The sequence below is a fragment of the Moschus berezovskii genome, chromosome 17 (genome assembly GCF_049115385.1).
Source record: "Moschus berezovskii isolate FMDL1 chromosome 17, NW_MosBer_1.0, whole genome shotgun sequence".
NCBI lineage: Eukaryota > Metazoa > Chordata > Mammalia > Artiodactyla > Moschidae > Moschus > Moschus berezovskii.
In genome coordinates this window covers 54614865-54627203 of record NC_142476.1, presented here as the reverse complement: position 1 = coordinate 54627203, position 12339 = coordinate 54614865, and the positions used below count along the sequence as shown (strand labels likewise).

Here is a 12339-nt window from a genome sequence, read left to right as displayed (position 1 = left end):
GTTCACGGTTTACATATTGCTGAAGCCTGGCTTGGAGAATTTTGAGCATGACTTTGCTAGCGTGTGAGATGAGGGCAATTGTGCGGTAGTTTGAGCATTCTTTGGCAGATTACGCATTCTTTATCTGATGATCAGTTTTCTAGTTAATGAAAAGAGAAAAGCTTTAAAGATAGTTGAATATGATTAAGCAGATTAAACGTTTGATAAGTAAAAAGGCAAAAAATAAGAAAGCAAGATCAACAAAATTAAACTGTTTATTGTGGATCAGGGTACTAATCCATTCAAAACTGTTTTATGATCCAGCACATTATTCAACCATCTTTAAAACTTTTCTCTTTTCATTAACTAATTAGGTGTCCCAAGTGCCTTCTTATTTGTTTAAATGAAGGAAGAAAGAATGAAATAAATCTTGCTTGCATGACTCTGAATAAGGCACTTAACTGAGCAAAAACCTTGTCACTCCTCTTTGGCATACGTAGTTATGCATAAAATTATGCATAAATTCACAGGAAAGGTTAGCAGTTAAGAATGAAATAGAAATACTTCTTGATTTAAACTTCTGCTGTTCCAAAGAACAGGCGGAATGACAAGATGTACTTGCTAAGTGTAACTAGGATATTTTCTCAATGAACATCAATTAAAGAGAAACATGCTTTTGTTCTGGTGGAGAAAGGTGACTGCTGTCTAATGAGAGTGATTTGAAACCATTTATCGCTAAGTTACCAAGTATCAATCACGTCTCATTCACTCCACTAGTTGCTGGTCTTTAAAAGAGGATTCTGAGTGAGGACCTTTATACTGTTAAATATGAGTAGTACTAGATATTTAACCCACTTCAGTACTCTTGCCTGGAAAACCCACGGGCGGAGGAGCCTGGTAGGCTACAGTCCATGGGGTTGCAAAGAGTCGGACACGACTGAGCGACTACACTTTCACTTTTCCCTTTCATGCTTTGGAGAAGGAAATGGCAACCCACTCCAGTGTTCTTGCCTGGAGAATCCCAGGGACGGGGGAGCCTGGTGGGCTGCTGTCTATGGGGTCGTATAGAGTCGGACACGACTGAGCGACTGAACTGAACTGAACTGATGCCCACACACAGATGTTAAGTGTGTGGTATCTCTATTATTCAGGAATCAGTTAGGGCTCAGCCATTCACAGAATTAATTCAAGCCTCAGGGGCTTGACTTTTCATTACCATTCTACCTCCAATGTGCTACTTCACTTTGAAAACAACACAAAGTAGTTATCAACTGTAGCTTAAATTCACTTGTAAGTTTTTAGACAGGGAGAAAGCTTTACTGTCACTCTGCTAAAGAAATACAGCAAAATAACAAGATGCCTAAACCAGTGAGCAAGAATCTTCAGGGAGACATATTCTTCCTTCTACCCCTAAAATGCACATTGGAGAAAAGAGATCATAAACCAAGAATAAAATGCAGGAAGGTAAAGGGATAAAGAATTCTATGCTGGAAAGCATGCTTTTGGGTACAGGAGATATTGAACAGGCACGTGGAAATAATAGATCTGGAGCTCAGACAAGAGGTTTTGACAGTATTTAGAGACCAAAGGATGAGAATGTGAAGTCTGAGAACTGTGGTGGGAGCTGGCCTGGGCCAGTGCCGCCTGGTGACCCTAACACCCTGAGGGAGGGGTAATACTGCCCAAGTTCTTTTGAGCGGGTGGTGCTTGGGAGCCTTGGAAGAGAACCAGACTTTGATCGTGAGGGGAAGGAAATCATTTTTTTCAGAGCTGACGATACAGGGAAGTTGATTTACCAGGATGGGGGTTGTAAACAGCATAAAAAAGGCTGAGAGGGAGAGGAACAGAAAGAAAATGTCAGTATAAGGAAGAGCAGTAAAGCATTTCCCAAACAGAATTCAAGTTCCTTTAAGCACAGCAATCAGTCCTTCCATTTCTTTCCCATGCCCACACAATGTGGGTTCTTAAATACGTTGACCAAAACCAGCGTGAACCCACCCTGGAATCACAGCATGTCTCCTAAGGCACTAGGAGAGCACCTACACAGCATCTAAATACCTACTCTGATGTGGCTGCTTGACAAAAAGACACTTAGGAACCATTCTTCAAGCCTGCACTCACCATGAGGCCCTAAGCACTTACATTACATTATAGCAAACCATAGCGTAACCAAGTTCTGACTTAGGATTTACCACCCCTTGCAGGCTATTGGTTAGAACTGAATCATAATCCCAGTGAGAAAATTATACTGCTGTATCAACAGCTAATGAATTCAGGATAAAATGAGAAGGTATGATGGACTTGAAGTATTTCTGATACTGTTTTGTGGCCAAAGGTTATACCTGCATTTCACCTTACTTCAGAGGTTAAACAGTGTGCTGAGATTGCTGTTTTTTATTTACAACAGGTTCCGTTCCGTTCAGTCGCTCAGTCGTGTCCGACTCTTTGCGACCCCGTGGACTGTAGCCTACCAGGCTTCTCCGTCCATGGGATTCTCCTGACAAGAATACTGGAGTGGGTTACCATTTCCTTCTCCAGGGGGTCTTCCCGGCCCAGGGATCAAACCCGGGTCTCCCGCATTGGAGGCAGATGCTTTAACCTCTGAGCCACCGAAGAGTATAATCACTACCTAACAATGTTTGGCAAAGGAAACACTGTATATCTGCTTGAAATGGTAATCCTACCATTGACAGCTATTAGAAATGTCAGTGGTAGGATTAGGAACCTGATGTCTAGAGAAAGGAAGCAAGTTAATGACAGTACTTCAATATTTCAGGTATCTAGGAAACCAAGTTTCTAAAACCCAATGCAATGCCATTCATTTCTCAAATACTGTGACCTTCATCTAAACTCCTTATCATTTTGTTGCCATTTCAAATTTCTCAGATTCACGGTTTGGGTATTCAAAGCCACATGATAGTCCGAGGAACCTAAGAGACAAGTATGAACTACTTGAGAAGAGTCATGGCTCAGAAGAGTATGTGTAGATACCAAGGGCGGAAAAAAGTCTTCCTTCTCAAACTCTGTAATTCCTACAGTGGGGAAGTCATCAAACATTGCATGAGCTTTGCTTCTTTCCTTTAAAACTTTTATGATCTGGGTCGTTCAACTTTCATGCTACATACACCATAAAGATTAACATAATTTTAAAAAATCTTCTGGTCTTATAAATGATTATAAATTTGGAGTACTTCACTAGTAATAGTCAATTGTTGTTTTAAAAAAATGTGCAATCTTATTAGATGAAAATAACAGGAAGTATGTCAGATATTAACTGCACCTAAGCAAAAGACAGGGAGGCAAGGCATTGTATCTTTTGTAAAATCACAATAAAAAATTATTATCAATTCCCAGATGGGCTGGAAAAGAGACAAATGTGTGGTCTTACCAAAAAGCACAATTACTTAGTGATACAACAGCCAGCTACACTTTTTATCAGAGCACATTAATGGAAAATGCATTCTGAGTAAAACATTTTCCTTAGGAACCATCTTACAACTGTTAATCTCAAGGCTGATCAGAGACATCAAATAATGAACTGGTGTGATAGACAAAATGCCTAAATTATATTCCTAACACTATATATTATAATATAGCCCTTTATAATCATGAACAAGGTAGAACAATTTACACAGATCTATGAAATACAGGGCTTCCCTGGTGGCTCAGACAATAAAGAATCTCCCTGTAGTTCTGGAGACCCAGGTTTGATCCCTGAGTCAGGAAGATCCCCTGGAGAAGGAAATGGTGACCCACTCCAGTATTCTTGCCAGAAGAATTCCATGGACAGAGGAACCTGATGGGCTATAGTCCATGGGGTCACAAACAGTCAAACACTGAGTGACCAACACTTATGAAATATATATCAATGTTTCATTCTTATTGTTAGTACAAAGTGACTAATACAGATCATAACTCCTAAAAAAATAAAGATACTGAATCAATCTTTCCTTTTTAGAACCTTCCTGAAGATAATCTGAATGACTGAGTACCCAAGGAAATGGCTAACTAGTCAAAGAAATATCAGCTAATACTTTTCTCTAATCTTGAATTATATTCCAAGGTGGAGTCATTTTTTTCTGATGACAGCCCGGGATCCCCTGCCAGCAGGTCAGCCAGCTCGCTAGCCCACTGGCACCCTTCATAGGAGCAGCAGTTAGGAGGCCTGAGGTGGGAGGAACTTTTTCATAATAATAGAACTGAAGCCGCCAGAAGTTAATGCTCTAGGGTCCCTCAGCAAGAAGTAGGGCCCAGGTCACAGTCCTTCTGGGGCATCCCATCCCACATTCTAGTTTCACATTCCTTCCGGGAGCACCACAATGCCTCAGGAAAGGAAAAAATAGCAGTTACAGTTCCTAAAATATATAATTTCCATGGCCATCCCATCATCTGCACACCAATTAAAATGTCCATACTTATAGCATTTTTGCTCAGCTAGAATTAAGTCCTTTCATCTTCTGTAAGCCATGTAAAATCCCCTCCCAAACTTTCTCACTAAAAAAAATACAATATGATAAGAAGAGCTATTATGCTGAGCTGCATAAAGCTTTTGGCTTATCTATGGTACTTGACCTCGTGATGCAAGCTGGTGACGTTCCCATGAAGTAAGGACAACTGTATTTTCAAAGGCCATGAATGAAAATATTACTATGACCTACCCCCTTGGAACTTCATTAACTTCATGATTTTTTTTAATAGAAAACAAGAAGACAGTAAAAAGTACTAGCTATTAGGTAGTCACCTATGAAGGTACCTTGGCAGCTTTATTAACCTTATCTTCGTTTTCTCTCTTATACACAAAAACTGACGCAAGTTTGCCATCTTGCAATACAGCAGGGTAGACAGCAAGTCCAGAGGGCAAGGTGAATGGCGGCTCCTTCAGGGCATAGCTCTTTAGAGCGCTGTTCTCTGAGCCCATCCCTTATTCGGTGAGACAGGCGTGCTGCAGCTCCTTCTCAAAGCCAAGCAGACCTGAAAGCAAACAGAAAAACATTTCCAAACGCTGAGTTATCTGAGCTATGAGCCAGAGACAGCCAAGTAACCAGACCCAGGCACTCCATTGTAGAAACTCCTACCACTGCCTACAATCCTCAGAAACTAGGCCATTTGACAACAAAAACAGTCAATGTTCAGCAAGTTACCTGCAAGGCTTGACAATGAACAAGTAACAGCGCTAGAAAAAAAGCACTTAACCAAACAGATACATGCAGTTACCGTCGGTCCCAACCCCCACTGCACACACAGAACTTCCATGGAGGAAAAGCGGTCCAGCACAGAATAAGGGCTCTCTGGCTCCCTAACCCGCTTATATCCAGTCTCACAGAGGAAAGTGCTGCAAAACTTGATCATTCAAAAATGATAAACTTCTGGATGTCTAAAACAACTTATAATTATATGGAGAACACTACAAACTGGAGAATATTTCTAAAAATGTTGAAAAACATGTTAACAAATGGAAAGCTTGTATAAACCAAGAAAACATAAAACACCAGCAGAATAATGGGAAGGGAAGCAGATAACTCACTGAACACAAATGACAACAAATATAAGAAAAAGTACAATCCCATAACTGCTCTCCAAAGTATGCTAAAAAGGGGAAAAAGCAAAACTGTATAATCCCAAACATCAAAAAGACGTGAGATTCTAGGAAATGCGATTCTTTTCTATAAGGACAGAAAATAGGTAAGTAGTTGCCTTGGGTGAGACTAGTTAGAGGAACCATGGGAGGGGACAGGCATACAACGGGGTATAAGGAAACTTTGGGGGGAATGGATATATCCAGTATACCTTGATTAGGATTATAGCGATGAGTTATCTCCTGCTATAGCTATACACACACACTCACACACACATTTGAAAGACGTGTTAAGTATTAACAGGTTCGTTGTGGATGTCAGATCATGGATGATTCACATAGATGAATGTGAATGTATGTGAATCCACATTCTGTGTTTGTCACAAACACATACATTTGCCTGCACCTCCCAATTGTTCCACAATAAGAGCGTATCTTTCAAGGATATAAACTCATGTGGTTACAACAGACAACATGTAGAGGTTCAGCAGTATTGGTGGAGGAGCAAAGGGCTTACTGTGTGCACAGGCACCTATTGTGACTGGGTTTACACTATGAAGGGAGCCACCATCACAAGGTTCCAACCAGAACTGCCCCTTCAGAATCGCCGGGTCACACGATTGACCCATAAAGAGCCAAGAGCCTGAATATTTATGTGGAAATTTCCGTATTTTTCAACACTGGCTCCAACATTTTTAAACCTGTATAGGCTAAACAACACATGTTTGGAAAGTTTATGGCAGTCAGTTTTTAGTTCTGGCTTTACCATAACTTAAAAAATATAAGATAAAAAGAGTTCTTACTAACTCTGGCAGCGTGGGAAGCAAGTTGCGAGCTCTAAGTAACAGCCAAAAATTCTAGGTGGACCTTTAAAAAATTCACTTTAAAATCTTCATCCTTTGGGTAAATATAAACCCAAGAATCATTATACACAGACCCTCTACTTGGGATTTTTTCCCCCACTTTGGTAAAGTTCCATTCAACACTTACTAGGTTATCAGAGTATGTAATACTGCTTAAAACACATACCCCAACCAAAGAATTTCAAAGGGACACAGAGCTACATATAAATCTGAATAATGGTTGTAACATGTATAAGGGCTAAAGTTATCTAAAATTGATGTGTTTTTTTTTTTTTTAATCCAAGAATGTTTCTGAGGATAAGAACTAGGCTGGCTTTGTAACAAATCCACTGAGCTCCTACCTACCAATTTATCTTTCCTAACCAGTCCATTCTAAAGGAGATCAATCCTGGGTGTTCACTGGAAGGACTGATGCGAAAGCTGAAACTCCAATACTTTGGCCACCTCATGCAAAGAGCTGACTCACTGGAAAAGACTCTGATGCTGGGAGGGATTGGGGGTGGGAGGAGAAGGGGACGACCGAGAATGTGATGGCTGGATGGCATCACCGACTCGATGGACATGAGTTTGAGTGAACTCTGGGAGTTGGTGATGGACAGGGAGGCCTGGTGTGCTGTGATTCATGGGGTCGCAAAGAGTCGGACACGACTGAGTGACTGAACTGAATTGAAAAATGATAGATGCAAAAAACAAAAATAACCCCCCCAAACAAACAAAAAAATACCCCAAATGACAACAAGAAACGGTATTAAAAAGTATCTCAACAACAGCCAACCCTTTAAAATCACAGAAAATTAGGGGCACCCATACCCTCTTGGTCAAAAACCTGAGTATAACTTTACAGCTGACCCTCCGTATCTGCAGTCCCACATCCATGGGTTCAACCATCAAAGGGGACCCGACCAACCACAGATCATGAAGTGGCGCTCTAGGAAGATGTTAAAACTGGGTTTCATTTGGGTCCATGACCTCAATACCACCTGAAAATTTAAAGGAATGAACCACTTCCTTGTGAGAACTCAAAGGATGACATTTTATTAGTTTGAAAGCATGATTAATGTTGACAGCAGTCTACTGACACCACCCTGCAGCGCTTACAGTAGTTGGATTACAGCCTGCTGCCAGTAAAAACTTCATTAGTTAGTTAATCGCTCAGTGGTGTCTGACTCTTTGCCAGCCCATGGATTTAGCCCACCAGGTTCCTCTGTCCATAGAATTCTCCAGGCCAGAATACTGGAGTGGGTTGCCATTTTCTTCTCCTGGAGATCTTCCCAACCCAGGGATTGAACGCAGTCTCCTGCATTGCAGGAAGATTCAATACTGTCTGAGCCACCAGGTAGGTCCTATTGAGAAGTAAGTATTAGGATGGAAATAAAAAGATGCGCTGTTGACTGCAATCTGTGTATGTCTTACAAGCAGTAATTCTTAATTCGTAGCTTCACAATTCTGTATCCTAAGAGGCACAAAAACTGTTGCTATAAACAACACTTTAAAAATGACAATTCAGCTAAAATGGACTTACTGAAATGTAATACTGGTAAACAAGAACACCTGGACTTCCAAAATGCTCTTTTTTGTTTTGAAGAGTAACGGGGAAAGCACCAAATCATTTAACTTTGAAATGAAAAAGTCACAAAAAGGCAGAAAAAGATATTCTAATATTAGCATAGGTATTTTTCAGAATTTACCACCTGGTGGCTCAGCTGGGAAAGAACCTGCTTGCCAAAGCAGGAGACCAAGAGACACAGACACCATCCCTGGGTCGGCAAGATCCCCTGGAGAAGGAAATGGCAACCCATTTCCAAGCTCCAGTATTCTTGTCTGGAAAATTCCCTGGTCAAAGGAGCCTGGTGGGCTAGTCGATGGGGTCGCAGAGTTGGACACGTTTGATCTCCCGCGCGCGTACACACACTACAATAAAATACTCGGTAGACAGTTTCTGACTTGTATAGGTATCATCGCCTTCTCTTTAATATGTTGTTCCCCTATCTTCCTTCATCCTTGGTTTCTGGGCCACCTGTGAGATTAAAAGTCCTTGTCTATGTTACTGGGCAACTCATACACTAAGAAATGAGTGTTCTTTGTGGAACTCGCTCTCCTTCTCAAGTAACTGTGGCATGATCATGATCTTAGCTCCCTCAGCTTGGAAGTTCCAGCGATAATTTACACTGAGAGTTCAAAGGGCATCTGGTATTGATCGGTATTTTGTTATCAGGTGATAATATTACTTGAGGCCCTTCGCTTTGATCTGTTCCACGTATTCATTCCCTATAATGAACTCAGTCCAGCAATATATAATGAAGCCTTCGCGTACCTAAAGAACAAAGTGTGATTTCAGCTAAGGCAGGGGATATTTTGGGGGTATGCGCACGGGTCCTTAAAAACAACAGTAACAAGGATTCCAAAATTCAGGGCCCAACTGAGTATTCGCACGGTTTCCTGTATATGTTTCACCTTTATTCTACACAAAATGCACTTCCCAGAGACAGGCGCCAGCGGGGCCTCTGGGACCCCGCACCCGTGTCGGATCGAGAATGAAGGCAGCCTCCCAGGGCGGGCGCGAACCCGGGCTCCCGCGGCTCGGCCCCAAGCGCCCGGCACCTTCCCGGCCCGCCGCACACACTCGCCCTTCCGGGGGCCAGCCCGGGAGCGGAGGCTGGGGGTCGGCGGGGATCTGACCCGGGCTCCTCGGGGTCGCTCAGAGGCCGGGGCGGCGATTCCGCTTCGCGGGCCGCTCACCTTCCACACCTGCCCGCGAGGCTGGGCTCAGCGGATCCCTCCCAGCGCCCCACGGGCGGGGGTCGGCCGCGACGCGCAGATTAGCAGGGGGACCGGCAGTGAGCACAGGGAGGCTGCGCGGAGGCGGCCACCAGCGCTCAACCGGCCGCGGTGCCGCGCCGAGCTCGTCCCCGCGCGGGCCCCGAGCGCGCGCGCGCCCCCCGCCTCGCTCCCGGCCCCGGCCGGCCCCCGCCCCGCGGCCCAGGCCCGCACTGACGCAGGACGCAGCCGGCGGCTCCCCGTTACCTGCGGGGGGCGGTGGGGGAGGCGGCCAAGGGTCTCAGCTCCGGTCCCCTCTTCGCCCCGTGCTGACACCAACCACCCTCGCCGCCCCCGTGACGCGCTGGCCACTGCACCCACACTCTTCTGAGTCTGGTCTCTCCGGCACCATAGAGACGGGCCCGGAAGCCGGAAAGAAAGCCTGCCTTCAGCCCTCCAACGCCACCACGAGGGCGAGAGCACCCGGAATCGAGATAGCGCGGCCGCGCAGGTGTTTCTCAGGCGGGGGCCATCTTGAGTGTGGGCGCCACCGCGGGCCCGCGGCTCACTCTCTGCCCCTAGTCTCCTAGTTGGTCTGTGGAGATGTCTCCTCTCTTGGACTCTGACTTACACCTGAAAGTCAGCCTTGATTTTAATTTTCAGCCTTTTAACTGCATGTCTTACCTGGATTTCCGCCCGAATCAAAAATGGCCGCTGGTGGCCTCTAACAAATAGAAAAGGGGCGGGACGGAGAAGAGGCACACTCTGGAAATTGGTGAGGACTTTTAGGAGAGTGACGTGGCTAACCCCGCGCTCTGATTGGCCCCGTGCTGCGTGGGCCGAAGTCCTAAGAAGCCCTGGCTCAAGCTGGCAGGGCTGGAAGTGAAGTTACACTTAAATCAGCGGGGAGTGAAACTGGGATTATTAATTAAAATAGTGTTTGTGGGGCCCTGGGTCAGGAAGATCCCTAGGAGAAGGAAACGGCAACCCACTCCAGTATTCTTGCCTGGAAAACCCGTGGCCCATGGGATCGGATAGAATCGGGCACGACTGGGCTTGCGCGCACACACACATTATTAATACTGATAGTTTCTACTTAATAGGGTCTTGTGAAAATAAAGTGAGTAAACATGACATTTTTAGAACTAGTTGACTCAAACCCAGTGTATTTTCTCTGTTATCTTACACATGATCTTAGTCATCGATACTATTTAATACTTTTACAACCTCACAGTTGACATAAATCATTCAATCACCTAAAAGTTTTAAATTCTTTCTGGCTTATTACAGTTTGGATAAGAACCCCACAGTTACTTCACCAGATTAAGTGAGTGAGAGCAAATATCAAACCAAATTTTGTTCCTCGTTCAGAAATGAATATTTATTAGAAAGTAGGCACAGTTAGTATTTAAACTGTCTTATTATCTGGTTGAAAGTGGTGCTCTCCGTCCTAGGTTAGCACTGTCCTATAGAAATAGAATTTGAGCCACAGATGTATTTTTAAGTTTTCTAGGAGCCACATTGAAATAGTAAAAAGAGGGGCTTCCCTGGCAGTCCAGTGATTAAGACGCTGACCTCCCACTTCAGGGGCATGGGTACATAGCCAGAAGATTGTGATTTAAACATGCACCCAATATGCTGCTAAGCTGCTAAGTCGCTTCAGTTGTGTCCGACTCTGTGCGACCCCATAGATGGCAGCCCACCAGGCTCCCCCGTCCCTGGGATTTTCCAGGCAAGAGTACTGGAGTGGGGTGCCATTGCCTTCTCCAAATAAAAAATATCAGTTCAGTTCAGTCACTCAGTCGTGTCCGACTCTCCGCGACCCCATGAATCACAGCACGCCAGGCCTCCTTTTCCATCACCAACTCCCAGAGTTCACTCAAACCCATGTCCACAGAGTCGGTGATGCCATCCAGCCATCTCATTCTCCGTCGTCCCCTTCTCCTCCCACCCCCAACCCTTCCCAGCATCAGAGTCTTTTCCAGTGAGTCAACCCGTCTCATGAGGTGGCCAAAGTATTGCAGTTTCAGCTTTAGCATCAGTCCTTCCAATGAACACCCAGGATTGATCTCCTTTAGAATGGACTGGTTGGATCTCCTTGCAGTATAAGGGACTCTCAAGCGTCTTCTCCAACACCACAGTTCAAAAGCATCGATTCTTCGGCGATCAGCCTTCTTCACAGTCCAACTCTCACATCCATACATGACCACGGGAAAAACCATTGCCTTGACTAGACGGACCTTGGTTGGCAAAGTAATGTCTCTGCTTTTTAATATACTATCAAGGTTGGTCATAACTTTCCTTCCAAGGAGCAAGCGTCTTTTAATTTCCTGGCTGCAATCAGCATCTGCAGTGATTTTGGAGCCCCAAAAAATAAAGTCTGACACTGTTTCCACTGTTTTTCCATCTATTTCCCATGAAGTGATGGGACCAGATGCCATGATCTTTGTTTTCTGAATGTTGAGCTTCAAGCCAACCTTTTCACTCTCCTCTTTCACTTTCATCAAGAGGCTTTTGAGTTCCTCTTCACTTTCTGCCATAAGGGTAGTGTCATCTGCATATCTGAGGTTATTGATATTTCTCCCGGCAATCTTGATTCCAGCTTGTGCTTCTTCCAGCCCAGCGTTCCTCATGATGTACTCTGCATATAAGTTAAATAAGCAAGGTGACAATATACAACCTTGACGTACACCTTTTCCTATTTGGAACCAGTCTGTTGTTCCATGTCCAATTCTAACTGTTGCTTCCTGACCTGCATACAGGTTTCTCAAGAGGCAGGTCAGGTGGTCTGGGATTCCCATCTCTTTCAGAATTTTCCACAGTTTATTGTGATCCACACAGTCAAAGGCTTTGGCATAGTCAATGAAGCAGAAATAGATGTTTTTCTGAAACTCTCTTGCTTTCTCCATGATCCAGTGGTTGTTGGCAATTTGATCTCTGGTGCCTCTGCCTTTTCTAAAACCTGCTTGAACATCTGGGAGTTCACGGTTTACATACTGCTGAAGCCTGGCTTGGAGAATTTTGAGCATGACTTTACTAGCGTGTGAGATGAGTGCAATTGTGCGGTAGTTTGAGCGTTCTTTGGCATTGCCTTTCTTTGGGATTGGAATGAAGATTGACCTCTTCCAGTCCTGTGGCCACTGCTGAGTTTTCCAAATCTGCTGG

The 12339-nt window shown here is 44.3% G+C and overlaps 1 protein-coding gene across 3 annotated transcripts in view; it reads right to left on the bottom strand.

Moving 5' to 3' along the window:
* The window catches only part of SCYL3 (SCY1 like pseudokinase 3), a 44659-nt gene extending 35003 nt beyond the window's left edge, over positions 1–9656 (bottom strand). Inside the window, exons 1-2 of one of the 3 annotated variants that reach the window (XM_055419670.2) lie at positions 9442–9656; positions 4733–4950 (exon numbers count right to left, since the gene is read on the bottom strand). In XM_055419670.2, coding sequence (XP_055275645.1) covers positions 4733–4897 — 165 coding nt within the window. In that variant the 5' untranslated portion in view covers positions 4898–4950; positions 9442–9656. Of the gene's footprint in view, positions 1–4732; positions 4951–9156; positions 9297–9441 lie in introns of those variants that run through there. The other 2 variants (XM_055419669.2, XM_088845482.1) reach the window with 2 other exon arrangements.
* Positions 9657–12339: the final 2683 nt, after the last annotated feature.